Raw genomic sequence first — 26,187 nt, 5'->3', positions numbered from 1 at the left:
AAAACAACAACAAATGTTCTTAAAACATAGCTGGAGATGACGACTGTGTATATAAAGTATTTCTCCAGCAAAATATAAAATGAAAAATTATCTCAACTGTTGTCAAAGTGTCATTTGTGAAAGAATTTTGAATAAAGGAAAAAATTTTCTTTTTTTTTTTAAGAGTGCTGAAAATAACCACGGGAAAAGATGGTGTTAGCGGAGGTAAGTAAAATCCCTTCGCTCAGTTTTGTATTATTTCAATAGAATGTTTTAAATTCTGTCTGGCCTACTTTCTCTGTGCAGCTGGCTATAACTGGTGGGTTTGTGGATAGCAGAGCTGGAACATCAGAGATAAGAGCTAAGAGAGCTAAGGAGGGGGGGGGGGGAGCAGCTCAGGCACTCCTGTCCCCCTCCCCTCTGACAGCCAGGAAGAAATCAACACAGCACCCCGCTGGGACTGACACAGTCTCCTGTCACACAGGCTGGTCCCTGCTGGCTTCCCGCATTAAAAACCTATACGTAACATACATTATACATATATTTTATATGTGTCCCTCTAGTTATACATGGAGATTATATTCAGATTTATCCTTTGCTGCCTGAGGGGCTCTTTGCTCACTGAAGGGGTCCTTATAGTCTGGCTGATAAGGGTACGGTGATACACAGCACATTAGGGAAAGATCCGATGATGATTATTCCTAGCTTGGGTTGAGTGGATAGCTGTATGGCAATTTGTACCCTCTGGCAGCGAAAGAGTTAATGGACCCCCCCTTCCTCATTAGAGTCACCATGTTTTCATTCACTCTTGGGTTTAACACAACCTGGGTGAGAGAAGGCTGGGCGAGCTCCAGGCTCAGCGCTGACAGGGTTAATGTGCTGCGGTGCCCTTGACGGTGTGTGTGAAGGTGCGCTCTTGGCATTTCTATGGGCAGCTTTGTGACAGCCTTTAAGTCATGGAAATCCTGACACACCACCTAATCTCCGGCATAACAAAAGCTTCCTATAAACGGATTTTCCGGAAGCGTAATCCATCAGAGGAAAACTGAACTGTCCCAGCGTCAATCTATCAAATCCTCTCTCCCTGACCCCTCAGTCCCAGGCTATGATTTAACCCCCCACTGCCCTGGGATGCTGAGACAATGCCAACGGGGCGGCTTTAAGCTTTTGGGCAGCGGTGGAAATATAGGAGGTGCTAGCGGTCATTAGTACAACACTGCAGTCTGTCCCACTTACAGGTGACATTGTGCGGCGGCTTTAGCAGTGATATGTACCAGACTGTACCCCAGGCCATAGACACGGCAAGGCGGCAACTTTAGTACATAATGGTCTCATATGCTAACAAACAGCAATATTTACATAATGCAATGCATCAATAAGTGAACAATGACACCGCATTTTAAAGTTGGCACTTATATACCCTCATGAGTAGGCGCATGTTTGGGATGTGACACCAAACTGGGCAAATTGTAAATAAATTAGCATAAATGCAGCCACGTGTGGCACATGCTGAGGCATCAAAATAAATGCCAGCCTGTCCGACCCTAGGTAACGCAATAACGTTTCATATCTATTATGGGAGAACCTAGTGTACGACTCACACACAATGGTTGGAGGCAGCAAGATTGGACTTCCAGGGAATATGTGCCTCTCACAGGATTAGCCTCCCTAATTTCCTCCCCAGGTAGTGAGACGCAGCTATCTGGATGTGACATCCTTTTTATTATTACCTGTAATCATCCTGGGAGGCCACAAAACCCAAACTGGGCCTAAGGAATGTAGGCCCGCCCTCTGCATGGAGTCACCATGAGTGGATGGGCTGTGAACCATTGATGTAAACTCACCAGCATCTGAATGGGACCAGTCACAGTTGGGCTGGGAAGGCAGGTAATTCTGGCTGGGAGATGACTGAATCAGACTGTGTGTGTGGTCCTTGTCGTTCTAATGTTATTGATTATTTTTTAGAAATTCAGAATTGCCGACACAGTATGTCATATGAGTGCTGCACTACATAGAGCCAAACCACTGTTACAAAAGGGAGAAGGTACACACTCGTAGCAGGGGCAAGCAAAAAAGTGTGCCACCCACAGGGGGAGGCATGAATAGCGATCTAACTAATCTATCCATCAACCACCTTCCTTCCCTCCATTATCCCCATGTATGCCACACGCAGCAGTGTTTGGTTAGGCTTACTTGCCTACATGTCAAGCAGAGCAGGAGGGTAGTGGGGCCCACAGGCTATTTCCTTGGTATTCCACTAATCTTGTATTTGACAAGTGAATTGTCTTATTGTGAGAGTGTTCCTTGCCAAGTACAGAGCAGTCACACCGAGGTCTCCTTTTTTGTCACATTCAGGCTTCTGTAGACAGGAAACGGCATGAGTTCCAAGTTGGAACACAAATTGCTCCAGACGAGCAGCCACCGCTAAAGCTGGGTACACACTATATGATGTACCGTACGATATATTGCTCCAACGCGGATCGTAATGATATATTGTACACATCGTACAGTGGGCCTGATTCAGACCCGCTCGCGAGCGCTATGCGTTCGCAAGCGGGTCGATGGTGGCCTAGTGCGCATGCGCACGACGGAGCCGGCTCCGTTGTGCGCATGCACGAGACCCAGATAGCGACGGGCAAACCGGGTCTTGTCCCAAAGGGGGCATGCTGTCGAAGTTGAGTGACAGCACGCCCCCTTTGGTGGGCGGGCCGAGGGCGTGGCTGCCCATACGGAGGCGTTCCCATGAACGCCTACCGTCTGGGGCCGGCCCTACTGACATCACAAGTGGGAGATGTCAGTGGGAGAGCTTTCGGCTCTGTTAGAGCCGAAAGCTCTCTGGGGCTTGCGGCAACGAGACCCTACAACAAGGGTCTCGTCGCAAACCCGATGGTCGCGAAGGTCTTGACCTTCGCGACCATCTTCCTGGCCAGTCGCTATAGCTGTGGGTGGTCACCCACAGCTATGCGAGCGGCAAGGAGGCCGCTCTAAAAAAACAGAAGGCCGGCCCTTCTGTCAGAGCGGCTCTGAATCAGGCCCAGGGTGTACGTCCGATCTGTCGTTCACGATGGACGTTCATCGCTTTGTCCCCATCTGCTGTTCTACACACAGGGCTGTTACATGCAGCATGTAACGTCACATCGCACCATCGTACAGCGGATCGTGCAGTGTGTACGGCGCATGCGAGGCATCGTTACACTGCTCACACAGTCAGGTGTGTATCCAGCTGTATTATACTCCAGTCAGTATGATCTCCACGCACCTCATTATCCTCAGCTTACACCCGCCGAGCCTGAAGGAAGGTTACCTTAACACCGCTAATTTGATTGTGTTAGTCAATTGTGAATAAAGTAATTTTATGCTTTTAATAACACTCTTGCAATAATTTACCTTTATGAACAGTTCCACGCACATTGAAGCCACGTCCATTTGTTATCTCTCACTTTCTCAGGAAAAAGGTTTCTGGGCAGTTACTAATACGCACGCAATCGGACGACTGTTGCGTTCTGCGCATGCATCGCAGTGTGTGAGCCGGCCACTGCGCTAGGGACTGCGATCGCAGTGACTACACAGACCCATCGCAGAGTGATTGACAGGAAGTGCCGTTTGTGGGTGGTGACGAGGGGGTGGCTGGGGAAACTCAGGCGTGCCAGGGCGCCTGAACGCCATTGCAGGGGCGTGCATAAATTATCCACTGCGATGGCCTACGCAGCCTGAGGCCTGATAGCGTGCGCTGAAGTTAGCAAAGTCTGAGTATGGTCTGACGTTGTGCAAGGTGAGGCTGTGATGGAAGTAAATTGTACCGATGGTTTTGCAGTCCTGCTAACCATTACGGATGTGTGTAAGGTTAGGTGGGCGTCCTTATGTAGTGCTGCAGCGGCATAGCGATCTAAATGAATTACCATACTATCGCAGTTGAACTGTGTGCATAACGCAGCTGCGATCGCAATAGCGATCCAAGCTGAATCAGGCCCTAGGTACGTCTGGGACGGCACGGTGACACAGTGGTTGACATTGCTGCCTCACAGCACTGGGCATATGGGTTGGATTACTAATAGTGTGTGTATGGATGCATGTGGTAGGGAACATGTATAGTAAGCTCCATAGGGGACAGGAACTGATGTGAATAATTAATGATTAATAAGTGTCACGGAATATGTAGGCGATATATATAAAAAACTATGAATGTTTAATTAAGCATCTGTCTATCCAAGATCCTCTTACCAGGCCCTGTACAAAATGCATCTTGGTTCTACATTCATGTTTCTTTGACTTACTGAAATATTAAAGATAATGGAGGAACTGTATTAAGAGAGAGGTAGAATTAACAAAGGGTGAATGACAAGAGGCTTCACTGAACTAAGAATAAATAGGATGCTACTAAGGAAAGAACATTATATACAGTGGGATATCTGTAGGTCTCTGGATGAAGCTATTCTCTATTTGCTTATTGTATGTGGGACAATCAGATAAAGTCCTGCCCAGAAGAAAGGCTGTCAGATTGCTACAGCGACTCCAAGGGCCTGATCGCACGCAGTCGGCAGATTTTCGCGGTCTGCGAATGCGCGAACTAGCCACTGTGATCGGGAATGAGATCGCAGTGTGTACGCAGACCCATCGCAGAGTGATTGACAGGAAGTACCGTTTGTGGGTGGTGACGGGGGCGGTGATCGAGCAAAGGCAGACGTGTCAGTGCATTTGAACGCTGTTACAGGGGCGCGCATAATTAAGCCCCTGCAACGGCATATGCAGCCTGAGCTCTAGATACCGATGGAAAGTTTAGCAGTTTGTGAGTGAGGTCTGACCTGCCTTAATTGTGCGTGAGGCTCCGATGGTACTCGATGGTACCGATGTTTTCAAGACTTGCAAGGTATTACGGATGTGAGTAAAGGGAAGTGGGCGTCTTTATGTTGTGCTGCGGTGGCACTGCGATCGCAGTCATTAACCGGCTCTTCCTGCCGCGATCGCATCAGCGATCCTTACTCCATCAGGCCCCAAGATTACTACATATACTAACAAGAGACTTTCACATCCCCATCTATATATACGCATTTTTCACATGGTTGGACTGGCCCACAGGTGTATAGGGGAAATCCCCGGTGGGCCCCGCAACCTGAGAGCCCACCCCCTCCTCTAGACGTCAGGTTCCAGACTGTGCTCTCAAATTATACAATGTTACTCTATTAGAGGGTTACCTGGTTGAACAGGACCATTGATAAACATGGGTACTTGGTGCACTTCTCTAGAAACTACACAAGATTTACCTAATGGTTGGCCAAGCATCTGTGGTGGCTGGCTACACCCTCTTTTGTGACTGGCCACACTCCCTCTGGTGGCTAGCCACACCCCTTAAGCATGGGCCCCTACCATTGCATTTCCCCCATAGGCAAACGCAGGGGGGGTTCTGGTTGCCTGGAAACCACCCCTCCCCAGCCCTGCCCACAATAGAAATAGTAATATAATAGAATTTTACTAATGCTGCATGTTCTTAGTATCACAAATAAAATAATTAGCACCACCTGTGGATCTTTTAACATGTGTCAGCCTGTAATAAATACACCTGTGCATCAACTAAGAGATCTGGAAAACATGCACTGTTAGGGCTGCACTGCTATAGACCATCAATAGGGTTAATTATTAATACCATATAATAATACACTATACAGTGCATAAAGAGACCAATATGTACATATATGTCCAGGGCAGTGCTAGGTTCCTCTGCTGCTCCCCCAGACTCCCGGACTTGCACCCATACTTTGGAATGGTGCCCATATCTGAAACAAAAAACATTCAGCTCTAGCAGGATGGCCCTACTGCTGCATTTAGTTGCTTACTGTGATCGCTGGTACTGCATATGCTGGATTTATGACACTCAAAAGTTCAAAACGCTTTGTATGATGCATATTAAAGCTGGATAAATGCTAATTATGCCCTCTTCATGGACGGGCCACATTCGTAAAATCAAGCATTTGGAAACCCCCCTCTAGAAATCCTGCGTTTGCCACTGTCCCCGCTGGGTCCTTCATGCTCCGGTCCAACACTTGACGGTTCATGATTGGTATTCAACGCTTGTACAGTATGTATCATCACCCACAGGTACCATATGGGAATAGCAAGGGTAGCTTATAGTGCTGGGTCTCCTGTCTCTGACATTAAGCCGCTGACCCAGTCTTGCAGAGTAGTACAAAAAACGAGATTTCGTGGAGCACAATTTTTAGAATGAGATAAAGTGGTACAGACAGAGGGTGCATTGTCCGGCCCTGCGGAGGGGTGCACGGTCATTTCTACTCCACAGAAGGACGGGACTTTTGCTCCAGCTGAGCTGGCAGAGATCATGCATAATCCTATTTTTATTACTGCGATGCGCTTTGGACTGGGTGAAGTCAGTGCGCCCTTCTTGTAAGGCCCCCGGGCTAGACGGCTTATGAATAATGAATCTCTATTTTGTGGGGCTCTCCCCAGCTCCCCGGCCATAGAGTGTAACATTTACACCTTCAAACTTGATAACTATGTGAAAATATTAACTCAGATATACACATTTAAGGCACTTTAGATTGGGGGTCACCTTTATAGGAATGAGAGAACTTGTATATATGATCCCGGTGGGTCAGATTTATGACTGTTGGGTGACAGGGTTGCACCAGGGATGCCCACTCTATTCCTTGCTTTATGCAGTACAACTGAGGGCAAATGTGGGAATAATAGGTTTATGGGCAGGGATATTGAAAGAATAGGCTAGACATTAGAGGAGATGTACTAAGCATTGGAGAAAGATAAAGTGGAGAGTGCTAAAGTAGCAACCAATCAGCTTCTGTCATTTTACAGACGGTGCTAGAAAAGTGACAGTTAGGAGCTGATTGGTTGCTATGGGCAACTTCTCCACTTTATCTCACTCCAAGATTTGATACCCTCTCCCTATATGTGTTGGACATAGTACTATTTCTGGGTCAGCCAGACCAGTCTCTGCAGCAGGCACTGGAATTTATCCACGAAGTAGGAAAAATTTATTACAAATTAACTGATCCCAAGTCTCTGATGCTTGTCGAGGATGTTCTCAGCCCTCCCTACCCCCAGAGTGGGTCAGAAGCTTTATGTATGTGGCTACTCATGGCCCTAAGTTATTTGTAGCCCCCAGTTTAGAGCACCAGACGTGGTTACCAAAGATAAGCTTGGGGTTGGTTCCAATCTCCCCACTCTACCATGGGGCAGGTAACCATGGAATAAATTGTGATCCTCCTAATAATTCTATACTCAATAGTGTACGCCAAATGGGCACCCCCATGAGAACTACCTTGGTGAAAGCTTAGCCTCATTATGGGTCACTAATAACCATCCTGAGCCTTCCTCTGGGCTGCATTCTGCTGTGTGTCAGGAGGGTGATTATATGGCACCTAGATCAGCTTTATTTGGATGGAACGTTTAAGTTCTTTAAGTTCTTTCTCCAACAAGCCAGAAGTTTACATAGATCCACATGACCTTAATCATTGCCTCCAGCTCAGATTTGCCATTGCCGCACAATTCTTAACCTCAGACGAGGATCTGGCGGTTAGACAGAAGTAGAACATAGAAGTTGGTCTCATAGATGATTGAAGATATATTCTTGAGATCCCTTCCAGGGTCTTCCCATCTCTCTGTGACAGACCCACACAGATATACTCATACAGGTTTTCCTGACCTCAGCATCAACTGGACCACATCAAACTGTCAAGTAACCATGGATACTGCCTTTGTCCAGCACAGGGGTCCACTCTTTACCACATGCTCCAGTAGTGTCTTCCCACCATTGACTAATTTAAAAGACCTTATAGGCTCCCCAGTACTCCCCGTCACCCCTGATTCTGGTACAAGCTAACATTTTTAGACAGGAATTCTTTCCTTTTACATATATGCAGAAACATCAAATGCTAAATAATGTCTCTCAGCACTTAAGGGTCTATGGGCCTGATTCAGACCCGCTCACAAGCGGGTCGATGGTGGGGTACTGCGCATGCGCGGCGCGCACCACGTGCATGTGCATGCCCCGGAGCAAGAGAGAAATTCTCTCGCTCCGGGACTCACTACAAAAGGGGCGGCTGTCGATGTTGATCGACAGCTCGCCCCGTTTTGTAGGCGGGGAGGGGGAGTGGCTACACAAACGGAGGCATTCCCAAAGGAACACCTGCTGTTTGTGGGAGGCACCACTGACATCACCAGTGATGTCAGTGTGGAGCTTCCTGCTCTGTTAGAGCAGGAAGCTCTCTGGGGCTTGCGACGGACGAGACCCTACCACAAAGGTCTCATCGCAAGCACCAATGGTCGCGACCATCATCTGGCCGCTCGCAAAAGCTGTGGGTGGTCACTCACAGCTTAGCGAGCGGCCAAGAGGCTGCAACCCCCCCCAAAAAAACACGCCCTGATTCAGAGCGAGCGCTCTTAAAGACCGTCCGGCTCTGAATCAGGCCCTATGTACTAAGCCTTGGAGAGAGATAAAGTACCAATCAATCAGCTCCTGTAATTTTTTAAACTCAGTCTGAAGGAAAAAAAATTAAAGATACAGATTACGTCCTGTGGCATAAACAAATGTTCTATTGTTAAAGTGCATACATTTGGTATGTGTGACATGTTGGTAAGTACTGACCTACAACAAATCCAGGGGTGCTAAAAAAAAAGGTTAGACATATACAATTAATCACCAGACACTGAGTCTGATGTAAAAAGCCAATGGAAAGCTAAAATATTAACACCTCACAACAAAGATGCTTCCTATTGGACGATTCTAATCACTTTACTTGCATTATTTTGGGTTGTGCAAAACTGTCAATGTCTAAGCAATGGGTTAAATTAAAATCAATATAAATGTAATAAATTATTTAGTTAATTTCCTTTGCTAATTATTCTCATGTGTTTTATGCCTGACAGAAATACACTGGCGCTTACCTGGCCATTAGTGAGTGGAAACAGGTTAAAGCATTGTCCCGCTGGGCAGCTATTAGCAGACAGGGGCCCTCAATCAGGACCTTGAACTGCAAGAAACAATAGCAAAACAAGTAATAAGTTCTGCAGAACACTTTTACCAACCTTTCTATCTCATTATGTCTAAATGCCCCCCCCCCCCCCTCATGTCTAATAACTACCTCAGATGATAGGCTATCCTTTAAGCTGTATAACTCGGCAACAATCTGAGCCTGTGATTGGTCAAACACTGTGAGCCGTGCCCCTGTGACACAGAACTCTCGGTGAATCAGCTGCTCTAGTCCCTGGATGTACGCTGGTGAAGAGCCACCTAGAGTCCGTGAGGGGAACAGCAAGCACGTCGTCTGGCACAAGGCGCTGGTGAATGGCAGATCTAAAATATGAAACACAGGAAAAAAAAACATGACTTCACATACGTATACTCATTATGGGGGATATGTATCAACAGTTTTTTGCGTTAAAAAAAAGTGATAAAAATGGTTTTCGAGTATTTTTCACTGGAGATAAGTTTTGAGGAAATGTATCAATATTTTTTGCATACTTTTTCGATTTTTGTTTTTGTCAAAGTATGGTTTTCGTTTTTTTATTATATCGTTATTTTTGTTGTAATTGAAATCAATGAGAGCCTTATGTATAATCATTTTATTGTTTGTTTAAGTGAAAATTAGCGTGTTTTTTTTCGACATACTTTGGCTGGCGATAATTGTATTCCAGCACCACTGATGTTGAAATAAGCTATGTTAGTTATTGCTGTTTAGATGAAATTTATGAAATTGAAATAATCAGTATTACTTGTAATCTATTTTTATATATTTTTTTTTTCAATTTTAAAAAAATATAAATGATAACTCTTATAAATAAATAGTTCTCTTTTTTATCATTAAAATTACCATTTGCTATAAATGGGTCCACAAATAAGGTTCAAACAATCTAACAAGTACTACACATACCTGTCTTATAGAAGAATGGAGTTTATTTTATTATGGTGAGCTATGTGATGTATATACACACACACACAATAAATAAATATATATATATATATATATATATATATATAAATAATCACACACATACACATACATACACAGTATATGACCCATAGAAGAACAGTAGAAGTTTTTGTAGGGAAAATCAGGAGAAACTAAAGGGGAGGGGAAATCTAGTTTCAAGGGATTCCTTTATTTAGAATTCCGCTCGTCACTCACGCAGAACGTCACCTACCGTTCACTGCGCATATCCAAAAATGTAACAGAGCATGCGCAGCTGTTATTTTTTTATCGGAACATGAAAAAATCATTTATGCAGTTGTTTTCCCATTATCTAATTCGAAAACAAAAATGCGAAAATGATCACAATTCAGGGGGTTTATCACTTTTCCATTTTTGGCGAAAAAACATGATAAATATGATAATAAAAAAAGCGAAAAGATACACGATGTCTGGCGAAAAGAAACATGATCTTTTCAAATTTTTTGATACATATGCCCCTATAACTGCTAAAATGAAAAGTAATACTACTTCTTCTTGCACTGGTCTAATAATGTACTGTATGAGTTGTATACATCTGTCACCTCATTGCCTCTCTCTGTACGCTTGGTTAAATAGCCGCCATCATTATCCACGCACTCTTGCACCAGTCCTATCCTTGGTGCAAGAGATGCTCCTGAAATCAGACGCATTTCTGCGCACATTCAATTTAGTGTAGCCCTGGTTCCATCTACGCTCCCTCGCCAAACTTGGCATCGGTGTGAGTGCCCATTTGCCACACAGTTCTGCCCAATTAGCTGCAACTTCAAATGCGACTGTGTTCTGTACGGCTCAGAAGATGCCCGGCTTCTGCGCATGCGCTAAAACGCCAAGATCCGTATGCGAAACAGACTCGCTCGTAACTGCATCAGCAACACATGGTGGATCTAATGGGATTTCTAATAATGAGCCGAAGCACCTGCCTGTCACATGCCATAGAGTGATTTAAGAGTGTAACGTCTTGATTAGTATACGTTAAATATTGACATGATTATATAATTATTCTGTAGAAAATAACATGATGTATGCGCTTCACGGGGAACACCTACATACACATTGCTCAGCTGTCAGTTTTCTAGTGCCGGAATTAGGGCCCCGTCACCCAGTTTATGTCTGATAATTACACACATCACCAGGAATGACGGGATCTTCCTGCAATGAGTGAGCTTAATACAATCAGACACCTCAAGGTTCTTTACCATAGACTGTATGCAGCGTACGCTGCAATGTCGGCTGGGTTTATCAATCTGCACTGAGCTATTACGGGTAAACGTGATTGGTTGCTAGTTTTCCCACAGTGTCATTTAATTATGCATTCTGTGCCTAGGGGGGAGATGTCCTAAGGAGAGTGATAAAGTGAAGATAAACTATTAACCAATCAGCACCTAACTGTCATTTTTCAAACACAGGGCCTGATTCAGAGCCGGACGCTCTGACAGAGCGCTCGCTCTGAATCAGGGCCGGCCTTCTGGTTTTTTAGAGAGCCCTCCTGGCCGCTCGCATAGCTGTGGGTAGCCACCCTCAGCTATAGCGAGCGGCCAGGAAGATGGTCGCGATGGTCAAGACCATCGCGACCATTTGGGCTTGTGACGAGACCCTTGTGGTAGGGTCTCATTGCCGCAAGCCCAAGAGTGCTTTCGGCTCTAACAGAGCCGAAAGCACTCCCACCGACATCACTTGTGATGTCAGTGGGGCCGGCTCCAGACGGTAGGCGTTCACATGGGAACGCCTCCGTCTGGGCAGCCACGCCCCCGGTCCGCCCACCAAAGGGGGCGTGCTGTCACTCAACATCGACAGCACACCCCCTTTGGTACGAGACCTGGAGCGACGGTTTGCCCGTCGCCATCCGGGTCTCGCGCATGCGCATGACGGAGCCTGCTCCGTCGTGCGCATGCGCACTGGGCCACCATCGACCCGCTTGCGAGCGCATAGCGCTCGCGAGCGGATCTGAATCAGGCCCACAGCCTGTAACATGGCAGTAAGGAGCTAGTTGGCTTTCTCCACTTTATCACTCTCCAGAACTTAGTACATCTCCCCCCTAGGAGAGAAATATTGGTATCATGCTCTCTGTGATAAGATGCAGTGTGAAGTAAAGGTGCATACACACGTAACGATTTTTTGAACGATTTGTCGTTAACGACGTTGTTATCGTTCAAAAAATCGTTCAGTTTCTGAGATATAACGATGAACGATAATCGTTCAAGCGCGCTCCCATTTGTAGTGATTATTCATCGTCTATTTCAGACTGTCCAACATAACGATTTTCATTAAGGGAAGGAACATTTTTCGTTCATTACACTTCAAAAAATTGTTCACTTTTTCAAGGGAGAATCCAAATCTGACAGAAAATCGTTGGTTACAAAATTGTTACGTGTGTATGTACCTTTAGATCTCATTGAAGCAGGGCATACACAGATTTATGTCCTATACAGGGTCATATGTACATCACAGGGGCCTCTAGGCACACAATCCTGCGTGCCCTGAGCCCTGCCCTTATACACAGAAGAAGAGTCTACCTTTGCTGACCCTGTCACAGAGTGCAATCATTTATTTTATAATATAAACTCGGGAGTAACAGGACTTCATTTTCTGCATTTGCTCAGTTCACTTTCATTGTTTATACTGTCAGTCTCTACCTCCCTGAGGCACAAGTCCACTTCTCCTTATGATCTGTCTCTGGTTGCAGCCAGTATACATAATATTACCCATTTTCTGCCCTGTGCTTCTCCATGAAGACAGAATAGTGAACAGTTCACCAACGAATTATAAGACCCCACTCAAAGGGGCCTATTTATCAAACTAAAAATGTCTGTTTTCGGAGGTTTGCCACGATTTGCAGCATTGGAGCAATTTAAGAAGAGGGTATATATCGGTGTTATCTGCTGCAGTCCCCGTCCTGACAATCACAGCAGACCCCACAGCTGTCTATGGGGACTGCGATGATGCCCGATTACCAAGGTCTTGGTGCTGCGGCAGCTTCCCCATGCAATCCCTGGTATTTTCTGTCTACAGCTTCTTCCTGTTGTTGACGCTGGGCCTGATTCAAAGATGAACGCAATGGCGATTACGGACGCAGAGCATGTGTAAAAGTCGCACTGCGCGTGCGATCGCATTGCCATTACGGTCGCACAGAGGATCCACTCGCAAAGTGAATGACAGATTGTCAGTGTTTGGGGGTGGTAACAATGGGGGGGGGGGCAGAAAATCGCAGGAGTGTCTGACATGGGCGTGTATAAGTTAGCCCTTGTGATCCCCTACACAGCATGAGAACCCTCTGCGAGTCAGAAGAGCTGCCGAGTCTGCGGCCCGTCAGACCGGCCGCAAGGGCAAGATGGCCGCTCGATGTGCGTCAGTGATTCCGAAATGTACGCAGGTGAGAAGGTAATGGGGGGGCTTCCTAATGCTCGGGGGATATTTGGAACCATTAGCATATTTTCGCCGCTGCTTTGCGTAGGAAATCGCAGCTGCGATCGTATTATCGTCCATCTCTGAATCTCATCTCTGAATTTTGTACTTTGCTCTGTGATTTCTGGTTTTGGCCTCAGCTTGACTTGAACTCTCTTTTTTGGCTCAGGTCAGCATTCCTGGCTCACCAGTCCTTTCGTTAGGACTACCTCACCTGACACCAGCTCTTCACTTCAAGGGCCAGGTCAGAAGCCGAAAACCTTCTCACCTCACTGGTGAACACTGTGTGTGCCGGGACAGATCACTATTTCCCATAACATCCCTTCTATATAGTGGTCTACGACAATGTTTCCTGTCATCTGCACAGCCACGTTTCTCAGGCTCCTTTACACAGGTCTGGATGATCAGCCGTTTAGTGACAGCAGAGGTGATGGGAGCACTTGCTGCCCCCTCTGTGGTTACTGCACCTGCTGAGATCTTACAGTGCCCAAACCTCAGAGCCTAAGGGCAGCTGCCCATTTATGTCACTTGATTACTTTAAGAGTAATTCACCAATACATATTTAATTATCACAGTGGAACTGAAATCCCCAACAGAGCCTCAGTGTGATTGTGCTCCCCCTGTGCTTGCTCTGCAGAGAAGAGCAGGGACCTATGCAGATAAGCCTCACAGGACCCCCCCCCAGTCTGTGCTATGCCGCTCTTTCATGGAATCCGTGCTGTAAGCTTGATCCAGCTGCCATGGTGATCTGTTCAATCAGGTGCAGCGCCTCCAAACCATGATAAAGCAGAGTTTGCTGCAGGCAGCAATTAGAGGAGAGGGGCTCTAAGGTGGCCAGTTCTCCTAACTCATCAGCCCCCCCAGCTTAATGGCCCTAATGCACAACTATGTAAATATGTATCAAAGTACGGGCGGATAACAAGAAACACTCTGCCCATGGGATTATTATCAGACCAACCCATGGGGTTATTAAATGACTCATCCAACTCAGTGTTACTATAATAAACTAGCTCCTTTCCATTATCTGACCCCAGGGAACTGTAGCCTGGAAGCATATTTCCTGAGGGTGCAGCATTGCACTGCTCCATCATGGTTACCGTGGACCAAGCATAGAGTAAGCCGTTTACTATAGGCCAGCAGGGTCACCCTGCATAGAGTAAGCCGTTTACTATAGGCCAGCAGGGTCACCCTGCATAGAGTAAGCCGTTTACTATAGGCCAGCAGGGTCACCCTGCATAGAGTAAGCCGTTTACTATAGGCCAGCAGGGTCACACTGCATAGAGTAAGCCGTTTACTATAGGCCAGCAGGGTCACCCTGCCCCTTCCTATTTGGCTGTCTAACACTATAAACTAACAAAATATACCGGGCGGGCCTGTAGTCCGACGCACTGAAACGCGGCTGCCTTGGGTGAAAGTGCCTTCGTACGCCGTTCCTAGGCACAACTAAATGAAGAGTAGCTGCACCAGTACACCTGGGCCTCCCCCATGCCCTGACAGCATAATCTGCTCCAGATAAAAGATGTATAACAGGAGTAATCTACACTAAGAAAAAACTGGAAATAATTGTCAAAACCATTATGTAAATAATGTAACCGTATTGGAAACATTACTCAATACAACAATCCCACTTACAATGTACAGTATATAAAGCATGGGCAGAGGAAGAAGCCAGCGATTATACACATACAATATGTGCACAGAGCATCATACCTAACACTGACCAGAATAAAGCACTGTAAATAACTAAAATAGCAAAAATAACTAAATATGACCCAACACCAGCCTATGCCAACAGCACACCGCATCGGCCTGTGCCCAAAGCGCACCGCACCGGCCTGTGCCCACAGCACCGGCCTCTGCCCACAGCACCGGCCTGTGCCCACAGCTCACCGCACCGGCCTGTGCCCACAGCACACCGCACCGGCCTGTGCCCACAGCACCGGCCTGTGCCCACGGCACATGGCAATCCGAGCTGGACATATTGCTATTGGATGCTTGGTGATTTCTGTATTCATTGAACCTGCATATTCTCATAAAAACACTGTATAGTTAATAACAAGGGCATAATATCACTTTGTCTTATACCAGTTCCACATCTGTGCCCCCAATCGTGTTGGGTAAGCCCTAGCCCCAAGACATACAAAATAAAGCGAGTCCCAGAGTTTTGCATTATTGTTGACACACAAACACAATTCCACTAATCCGCTTGGTGCACAAAACCCATTTAACTTTAGCCAGGATTAGTTGGTGTGTTTGACTGGAATACTGAGACATGAAAGGGCCTAGGACAGTATACAATTCACCAAACGTTATGCTGTGAGTGAAAGGGTTAATGATAAAGCATGGCGAGTCTTGAGGCCGTTCGATGGCAGCGGATGTGTTGAACAGCTGTGTAGGGACACTGACACAATCGTGCGTCATAAACTGAGCACACGTGTGAGTGTATATGTGACTTGCATTTTCCATACACTTAAGAGCATAAGCTCCAGGTCTTTGTTGCTGACATAGCCGACGGCATTTATTGTTAACCCAGAAAGCGCCAGGTGCACAAATATCCCATTTAAAAGTGCACTTCATTTACCAAATGCACTTGCTGCGCAGTGTAAAAAGCCTTGGTCTTGCGCCAATGTGCTTAGATGTTCTGCACAGCGCACTTTAAGGTGAACAACTATTCTCCGTTCTCATAAGACACATAGAGACCTAGAGGCACACTTTTTAAAAGTATGAGTGTCACATCAAAAGTTCAAAGGGTACAGGGCCTGATTCGAATTCGTATGCAAACCAGATGCTGTACTTACAAATCCGATGTTATGGGATTTGCTCATGTGCAGGACCCGGTCTGAGCATGTGTAGAACGGGTCCTGCGTGATCGCTCGCAGTCCCCCTTAGCCGCAGCGGAAACAGGGATTGTTGTACAAAATGGGGGCGTGTCACCCTCGTTTCGTAGGCATGCTGAGCTGAGGGTCTGCGTCGTTGGACACAGACTTCCTGGGCCCGGCTGACCAGTTGCAATGGCCAGTCTGAGTAAGCTTCGTGTCCCTGTGTCTTTGCCATACCGGCCACATCAATATCAGGCCCATAGTTACTAAGCAGTGATGGTTCTGTTTGCAGGATTTAAAATAGCAATAATATTAATATATCCCCAACCTTCTACCACCATAGAACTACCCCATTCAGGGCTGGATTCAGATTTGGAATAGAGTAAGATAGAGTAAGTAACTGTGGGCCTGATTCAGAGACGGACGCTCGCTCTGAATCAGGGCGTTTTTTTTTTTTGTGCGGCCTCCTGGCCGCTCGCTTAGCTGTGGGTGACCACCCACAACTATTGCGAGCGGCCAGGATGATGGTCTGCCAGGTCAGGCGAATGGCCTGCGACGAGACCCTTGTGGTAGGGTCTCGTGGCCGCAAGCCCCAGAGAGCTTCTGGCTCTAATAGAGCCGGAAGCTCTCCCACTGACATCATTGGTGATGTCAGTAGGGCCACCCACAAACGGCTCAGTTTGTGAAGCCACCCCCCCGCCACGCCTACAAAACGGGGCGAGCTGTCTATCAACATCGACAGCTGCCCCTTTTGTAGTGAGCCACGGAGCGAAAGAACTTTCCTCTCGCTCCAGGGCTTGCGCACGCGCAGTTCGGCCGCTGCGCGTGCGCAGAACACACCATCGACCCACTTGCGAGCGCTCAAGCACTTGCGAGCGGGTCTGAATCAGGCACAGTGTACTTGGACAAACCATGTTGGAATGCAAGGGGTGTAAATACATTTATTATTTTTGCATGTTGGGTAAATACTGGCTGCTTCAAGATGTAGCCCACAAATGCTGGACAGCTTTATTCAGTGTGGATACTCCCCTCTCTTATCTAAAGGTGCGTACACACGGGACGATTAAAATGCACGATATGAACGATAACTATATCAATCATATCGTTATCGTTCATATCGTGCATTTTTTGGTCCCTTCCAATCCACCAACGACCTGCGATGCGCGGGCACGTATGGACGATAACAATATCGTCCATCGCCCGTGCATACAGGCCAACCTGGTCGATATCGACCAGGTTACTATAGGGAGCTGCGATCGTGGGCCATTGGCTGTCGTTGGTGGTGTGTTGGATGATCGATATCGATCATCCAGCACTCCGGTAAGGTGCAGGACGATCACTCAGCGAACGCATCTAGGCTTGCGAGCGGGTCTGAATCGAGCCCACAGCGCACAGGGGTGATGCAAACAGCGACATTGTGCAGTTCCATAACTCCTTGGCTCCATTATGGGGCGTGGGGGGGGGGGGGGGGCGCTTTCACTTTTGTGCTCCCACATTTCAAATTTGCCTATTCAGAGGCCGAACCTCACCTTTAGTGATGTGTGGCCTCTGCTGGTAACACCTACTTCATGTGGCACTGACAGGTACGCCATGAGAGAAATTACCTATACGTTGAGATGGCCCTCGTTGGCACAGCAGGGTCTTCCGTGTCTGACGCTGCGCTCTGCTGTCGAACAAGACATCATGTGTCAGCCTGGAGATCTAGAGAAATAAATGTGATAATGTGTTTAGAGCACAGAGTAAATATCTCTATACGTCTATCTTCCTGCACTTCTTAGGCACTAGAGTGTCCTGTAGTGCCTCACTCTGCTGGCCGCTGTAGGATTAAGGACATCGTGACTCTCTAACAGATAATACTGAGCAAGAGATTCTGCTACTCTTCACTATCTAGTTTGTAGTTTGTCTGTAGATCAGCAATTGGCCTCAGGAAGTGTCACACCAGAGAAACTAGCCAAGACATCAGATTAGAGCTCTCTACTGAGGTCCCCCCGCAATATGGTTCTGTCTCAGCTGCCACACAGATGATGTGCTAGCGCTCCCTGAAAGATACTTACTGGACAGCGCTGTCTCAGTAAGGAGCCTTAGGGGTAGATTTACTAAGTTTCTAAATATGAAAAGTACAGGTGTTGCCTATAGCAACCAATCAGATTATAGCTATCATTTCTCTATTTCATTCTAGAAAATGATAGACAGAAGCTGATTGGTTGCTATGGGCAACCACTACTTATCTGTTTTAGATGCTTCAGTTAATCTACCCCCTAATAGTCCCTTTAATGTACAGGAAGTTCACCATTGTGTTATAGGTGAAGGACATTTGAGTGTGTGTATCCAGCAGACCATTACATAGCGATTAGTTAACGCATGTCACACAAGTCTATTAACACATTCCCATAAGCAAATTGGTAATGGCTTTATAAATATGAAAATAAAAAAAACCCAGCTAAGCAGTTTTGGCATATAAATAATTGCTTTTTGTGATATTAATGCATATTTTAAGCCTTAATGTCCCATGAGCATTAATGCATAAGGACACAGCTGGGCATTAATCACAGGTACACAGTGTATGATGGCAGGAAAAGATGTTTATTGTAAATATAATACACACTGCCTAATGCCCCTCCTCCTGCAGAATCATCACTTTCTGATTAATCCAGGGTGACCGAAAATATCAACATACGCCTTGTTCTCTCATGGTAGCTATTTTGGGCACGAATCTCATGGTATGTGTGGAAAAGCTGTGCTGTCTGCCTGGTATCCCGTACTCGAGCCAAATTTTCTAGTGTTGTGTTAACGCTTCCTTCCGTTCCATTTGTAAAAGAAGAAATCAGTGAGTTATGTCCTGTCCTGCTAAAAAGACCATGCGCTGACATGTGGGTGGGAATGTAGTGGCTGAATTAGCATTAGCAGCAAGTGCCACTGCTTGGTACAAAATATGCACATGGATGAGCCATTTTGTGGCAGGTGGTAAAATGCAAAATACACAACCCAATTTGGATTTGTGAGGGGGATATGGCTGAGCTCAACTGTACAATGCAGGCTGATCAGTATGGATACCTAACAAAATCAGGACATGGGGGCCTGGCCTAAGCAAAATGGGGTGTGACTGTGTCATAGAACATGCCCTCAGTAGCCAGGGGGCGCCCTTAACACTTCTGAAGAGGACGCCTTCTCGTATACAAAACTATTAGTGTTTTATTGCTGCACGCACTGTAAGCCCCACCCATCAGTGCGAATGGCAAAGGAATACATCCTAAGCCCCCCGCGGGATAGTCCCCTCTAATTGGGAGTGGCCAATCGAATTCAGGACTGTTGGGAGGTATGCTTCAGTGTGTTCAGCATGCAAGTATTTGCCCTGTATGCAAAATATTACCATTTACGACCCCATGTATTGAAATGTGATATGCTTAGCTGCAAATTCTGCACCCTATTCTCAATATCAGTGCCATGTTCACCTACAGGTAGCAGATGCATCCATGTTATGTTCCAATCCAATATTCAACCTATCAGTTCACTAGGAACGAGTGACACCACTGAGGCGTGAGGCACGGCATGGCTCATTGAGGTCACAAGTTCTTGATAAAATGGTGGACTGCATTCTTGTAAATATTGGTACAACCCACAAAATGGCTGCCTCCAGTGTGTGCAAGCAACAGGTCTACTTTGTAATGGCGTCAATGAACAACTTTAGAGAGGCCAGAAAGACTAGCTTGGCCAGACTCTGATGAAGGAGTAACTGAGGACGGAGAGAATGATACATTCTACCTGCTCAGCTTCCAGAACAACAGACTGGTGATCACAGATGAGACCTTCAGGGAACAAATGCTTTATATCTCGGAGAGCGGCCTGGTAAGATGTGGAACCTGGTGACATAGAGGAAAGGAGCGTAAAGTGTGATGGACAAATAGAAAAGATGTTAATACAAGTAATACAACAGTAAAGATGCTAATTCATTGAGAAATATTGCTGGACATCTGTCTACATTATATGTGGAATTCAAAGCAGCCCAATGTACAACACTTCACAGCAGATAGGTATATTATTATGTGGTCACCTGCCAAGGGGCATTCGTTAAGCAAAAGGGTCACAATAAAAGCTGAGAAGGCATTTTGCAATATCACACCAAGAAATACACAACTACGGTAACAGGAACGCCATTTTCTTCCAGGTCCTGTAATATCTGAAGAAGCCACATTCACTGACACCGCCTGACAATATGGATTCTGGGATACGCCCTGAACATCACACGTCCCGCTGCTGGGGTAATCAGTCTGTTTGTACCACCTCCACCAAACTGCAAGGATTTGGATCTTTGGGACTGGTAGGAATTACTTGTATGGCAAGTCCATCATATGCTACATGGAAGGGACTGGGGAGAATATAGAAATATAAGTGACACGTTCCCTTTAATGTTACTTAGACCGGGTACCTGCCTAGCGGTAGAATACAAAAGCTGGCTTCACTCAGTTCCTATCTATTGTCTGTTTTTAAATAGTCTTTTCTCTCCGTCACATTTACCTCAGGACAATAGAGAACAACCAACACCCACAGCGGTATCAGTAGATGTGGCAGTAAGCCAAAGGTAAGCTGTGTGTGTGGGTGTCTTTTAGCACTTTTTATATCCAGGGTCCCTGTGTTGTCACAAGACGTTTCTGAGTACCAGAGATGTCGTGACATCAGTCAGTATAGACCAGAGGACGGCAACCTCCTAGAACCAGGCTGGTGATAGCTACAATGCAACTTGCATATGAATTCACACTACTCCTTCATCAGATCATAGCTTGTGTTATGCCCACAGAACATACAGCATTTTATTGTTTACAAGGAAATTTAGGCAGGAATAAAAGCATTATTTTATGTATGCAAACTGCCTCCAACACACAAAATAATAATTAGTGGGTATAATAAAATAACATTATCAACTAGGTACATTTATTAAGGAAAAATAGCAGTTTCCTTTATTTTTGATGACTGATGGACATTAAAACAGTAAAGCTGAGAGCACTTTAGGTCTTTGCTGATCAAAACAGCTGTCAGTTTTCCCATATATGCCTTGGGTTCTTGTATGGTTTATCACCCACAGTGCAACCTTCGTAGTGTGCCCACCATGGCTGCCTCACCTGGTACACTCATGGATGGGATGAAAAATACATGGACCTGACTAATATGTTGGGACCCTACTTTCTAGCATCAGGATGCTGCAACCACCCATTTTGTGTCATCTCTTCTAGGCGTAACCAATTCCACCCAGGGTAATCCTATGTAGTGCGTCCAAGACGGCTGCCTCATTTGGTACCTTTGTGGGTGGAATATATAACCCATGGAAGTGATTTCCCAAAATGTCTGCACCAACCCCGCAATATTCTTATTGTGCTCTCTAGGTTTTGGTTGATTTTAATTATCTCGGTGTAGTTTTCTATTCTTTTGCAACACCAAATCCTTGTACAATGTACCATGTTTTCTGATGTCTGTAAAGCGACTTTGAGCCCTATGGGAGAAAAGCGCTATATAAATAAAATTATTATAATTATTATTTATAAAACAAATAACCTTATGATTCACCCAACAAGGAAGACACCCAGCATTCAGAGAGCCACTGTAGTTCATTTATGGATCATTATAGAATATCCAGCCCCAAAGTATGGAAGGAACAGATCACTTCCCAACAAATGCATCTTCACTCCAATAACACTACAGCTAATCTGCATCTCTAGTGTAAGCAGGGCTGCCGGGAGATCTTTCTTTGGCCACCGGATGGCCATTGGTAAGCGATGGTTCACAGCCATCGATGTTTTCTGTTTGATGGTGATGGTTTCGGCATTCGATACCAGGATTGTGATGCTTGCTTCTTTCCAATGTGTGTCCTCCTGATGTGTAGTGATCTAACCCACCACAAGGAGGAGCACTGACTCAGCAGCAGTGCTCATTTGAGCAAGCGCAAACCAGCTCTCTATTCAGCGCATGACTGTACCATTGATGGTTCAAACCATTGAATAGCTTAGTAGCAATGGTTACATACCTTCATTAGGCATGTAACAATGGCAACGAATGTGTAATATTTTGATGCCACCCTTTCGATGGCCATCCCTGATTAGGTCACTTTACTTATGGGGTGCAACAAAACCTCTTGAGCATGGCCACTCCCCTTTCGATGGCCATCCGTGATTGGGTCACTTTATTAGGGGAGGCAGCAAAGTCTGTTGAGCATGGCCACTCCCCTTTTGATGGCCAACCCACATTGGGTCAGTTTACTAGGGGGTGCAGCAAAGCGCTTTGAGCATGGCCACTCCCATTTGCGAATACCAGGTCCCTATTTACAAATTGCTGAAGGGGGCATGGCCAATATTTTTTGGCAGCATGGCATTTCCCCCCCCCCCTACACACACTCTGGGCACCCCTTAGCATCAAGCGCACAAGAAAGAGGTTCTAGACATAGGGTCAGCACAAAGTAGATGGTAGTCATGAGATCAGCTCGGCATATGTTTTAGATACAGCAAAAGGATCAGGTATAAATAGGAATTAAACACAGGTATGAATTGGAATTAGGCATTATTAGACACACTGAAGTAATAAATTAAGTGCATGCAGTGCATGGCAAGATGGAGGTCTAGCTATCAGGAGACGCCACTGCAAACTAGTAAATGTCCAACTCCTTTCCCCTCAGTACCCATCCTTTCACACCAATAAATGTCTCCGTTTATTTATCTACTAAATTACGACGAAGTGCAATATGGAAGCACAAAATGGTTCCTATTTCAAAGTGAAGGAAGAGATCCCAAGACCACCAGCTCCAAGCTTGTACAAATGTGAAGTCCTTTAGAAGAGTGGAAATGGCTGTGCAACCTTCCAAATCCGTCTCCACCCCCTTATCTCAGGAAGCCTTCACTCTGTCCAACTCCTCCACCCTGCCCGTGTAAGCTGCAGATCTCTCGTGAACATCTTGCTTCATAAAACTATGCATCTTAGCGGAAAGATACCCTAGGCGCATTTGGGCAAACCGAGGCGGACGGAGGTTCCAAAGAGGCGTTTTCACTGCACAGCAGCTGATTTGCTCTTCATAAATGACCTCTATACTGAAGCAGTTAATAAAGCACATGATCATTCTCTGTACAAATGGAAAGAAATTAAATCAGAGTTTAATGCATGGCCAGAACATACCGCACAAGTAGTGCAATCATTACGAGTGGTAATACAATACTTGGAAGAGGTACAGGAAATGTATCAATAATTTAAACACTACATACTAAGGTTTTCCAGTAAGTAGGAAAGATGGACAGATAAGGTGGTTGATAATGGTTCAGTGCTGTCATTTACAGTGCATCATTAATTGCATAAAATGTTCAGCACTTACCCTTTACACATTGTAAATGATAGGTTTATTGCAAGAAACTATTAAACGTGAATATATCACTTCAACACATAATTTATATACTGTGGATTCAAACAAGTTATGCACAATGTTTTATGTGAGGCTGGGTAGTGTACGCCAAGCAAGACTGCATAATTAGCTGGACAACTTAGGGCGCTACCTAGGGGTCGGTGTGCTCATCTGCTATCTGGATGACCAAAAAGGAAACTATAAAACCCAGGAGAGGGTCTGTGGGGTTTAGGTGGCCTGGGTTTGTCTGGTTTGGCCTATTGCTTATTGGAGGATGGCCTCTCCCCTGGAACCAAATCCACCTATGAGCTGTGCAACAGATCAGCAAACTGTTCCTCCCCTTTAATGTCCTCTCCTCCCATCCTACCTCCCTTCATTCCCTCTTCAACCTACCCTCTGCACAAGAGGCTGGTGCAGAAGAGGGCATGTGAAGCAGATGACTTATTAAATGTCTTGGGAAATGTAGAAAATGTGTGGGTGGTATTAATGTCATGCAGGGATTTGAGGGAGGTTGTTAATGTTATGATGTGTGTGGGGGGTATTGTTTTGTCGAGGTTGTGTATCACGGGGAGATGTACTAAGCTCTGGAAAGTGAAAAAAATTGGAGAGAGATAAACTACCAGCCACTCAGCTGCTAACTGTCATGTTACAGGCTGTGTTTGAAAAATGACAGGAGCTGATTGGTTGGTAGTTTATCACTCTCCAATTTATCACTTTCCAGAGCTTAGTACATCTGCCCTTTACTGTTATGTGTAAGAAAGTTTCTGCATCAAAGTTATGTACTGACTAATAAATGTGAGGACTGGTGGGGGGCTATTATAAATGATGGGGTGTTATTAAATGTGGGGCCTGAAAATGTTATTATATGTTATGCGGTGACTCTTTGTTAAATGTGGGGGATATTAACGTAATGTGGGGCTTGCTGGGCAATTATTATATTATATTTACAAACAGGGATCTAACATTCCTATATCTGGCCGAGCAGCAACTAAGCTCAAGGCATGAACAGCTGCAGCCAGGGGCGTAGTGAGGGTGGCTCCAGGCACCTGCTCCAGCCAGGGCGCTGGAGAGCAGCCATAAGACGAAGGGCAGAGCACGTGCTGAGTTGAACGTGAAACACATAAAGAGTTCATGTCTCCAGACTGGGGGCATCATGTGGACGTAGCGGAGCTTGTGGCTCCGCCCACACCACGCTCCCAATATGGACGCACCGATCTCTTTATCTGCTTCAGGCTTGGGTCATCAGGAGGTGATTTCCCCCCCACCCCCCCGCCCCCAGTCAAATGGCTGATCTCCGGCACCCTGCAACAGTAAGGAGGGGGGAGGAGATCTGAGTAAGGGGAAATATCTGTGTGTGTGAAGGGACAGGAGCTTTGTTAAGTGGAAGAGCTGTGTGTGTGTGTGTGTGTGTGTGTGTGTGGGGGGGGGGTTGGTCTGTGTGAGGAGGGGAGATCTTTGTGGAGGGGGAGAACTGTGTGTGTGAAGTGGGTGATCTGAGTAAGCAGATCTGAGTGAGGGGGAAGCGCTGTGTGTGTGAGGGGAGGCTGAGTGAGGGGGAAGAGCTGTGTGTGTGAGGGGAGGCTGAGTGAGGGGGGAGTGCTGTGTGTGAGAGGGGAGGCTGAGTGAGGGGGAAGAGCTGTGTGTGAGGGGGAGGCTTAGTGAGGGAAAGGGCTGTGTGTGTGAGGGGAGGCTGAGTGAGGGGGAAGAGCTGTGTGTGAGAGGGGAGGCTGAGTGAGGGGGAAGAGCTGTGTGTGTGAGGGGAGGCTGAGTGAGGGGGAAGAGCTGTGTGTGTGAGGGGAGGCTGAGTGAGGGGGGAGCACTGTGTGTGTGAGGGGAGGCTAAGTGAGGGGGAAGAGCTGTGTGTGTGAGGGGAGGCTGAGTGAGGGGGGAGCACTGTGTGTGTGAGGGGAGGCTAAGTGAGGGGGGAGAGCTGTGTGTGTGAGGGGAGGCTGAGTAAGGGGGGAGAGCTGTGTGTGAGGGGAGAGCTGTGAAAGGGGAGGTGAGCTGTGTAAGGGGGAGAGCTGTGGCGGAGTCTGAATGAAGGGGGGATCGTTGTGTGTGTTTGAGGGGAGGAGATATGTGTGAGAAGGGGGAAGATCTGAGTGAGTGGGGAGAGCTGTGTGAGAAATGTATACACTGTATGTATTTATATATACATTACTATGGAGCCCTGAGGCGGTATTTTGCGTAGGACCCTGTGGGATCGTAATCCGGCTCTGGGACTGAACAGAAGGGAAGAAGGGTCGAGCCATGGGCAATAACAAAGAAGCAGGAGGAGGCGGTCCCCTCCCATCATCACCCCGGGCTTCTACCACCCTGGCCCTGATGTCAGCCAGCCCGGTTTGCACGGAGGAGAGAACATGGTGGCTGTGTCCCTGCTGCTGAGGGGAGGCTTGAGCCGGGTGCTGCTGCTAAGAGCCTGGGTCGCGGCACCCGTGACTGGGAGAAGCCTGAGCGGTGAGCCTGGAGAGGTCATGCCTGACTGCTCTGACACCAAATGCCAATAAGGTGCACTACTATGACATGTGTATAAGGGGCACTACTGTGGCATAATGTGCAAAATGGACACTACTGTGGCATAACTTAAATAAAGGGCACTATTGTTAGGTATAATGTGAATAAGGGACACTACTGT

At 46.4% G+C, this 26,187-nt stretch overlaps 1 protein-coding gene across 5 annotated transcripts in view; it reads right to left on the bottom strand.

Annotated features, from left to right (window-relative positions):
• Nucleotides 1-26,187, bottom strand: part of LOC148505546 (dynein axonemal assembly factor 8-like) — a 145,884-nt gene that overhangs the window by 4,712 nt on the left and 114,985 nt on the right. For all 5 annotated transcript variants that reach the window (XM_088448187.1, XM_088448190.1, XM_088448192.1 and 2 more), the window contains 4 exons: nt 19,940-20,037; nt 17,782-17,878; nt 9,090-9,301; nt 8,893-8,978 (listed from right to left, as the gene is read on the bottom strand). In XM_088448187.1, the coding sequence (XP_088304313.1) occupies nt 8,893-8,978; nt 9,090-9,301; nt 17,782-17,878; nt 19,940-20,037 (493 nt within the window). The remainder of the gene's footprint in view (nt 1-8,892; nt 8,979-9,089; nt 9,302-17,781; nt 17,879-19,939; nt 20,038-26,187) is intronic.

Source organism: Taudactylus pleione, unplaced genomic scaffold (genome assembly GCF_031769625.1).
Source record: "Taudactylus pleione unplaced genomic scaffold, aTauple2 ptg000451l, whole genome shotgun sequence".
Classification (NCBI taxonomy): Eukaryota; Metazoa; Chordata; class Amphibia; order Anura; family Myobatrachidae; genus Taudactylus; species Taudactylus pleione.
Note: the sequence above shows the minus strand (reverse complement) of the source record. Positions and strands in the feature narration are given on the sequence as shown.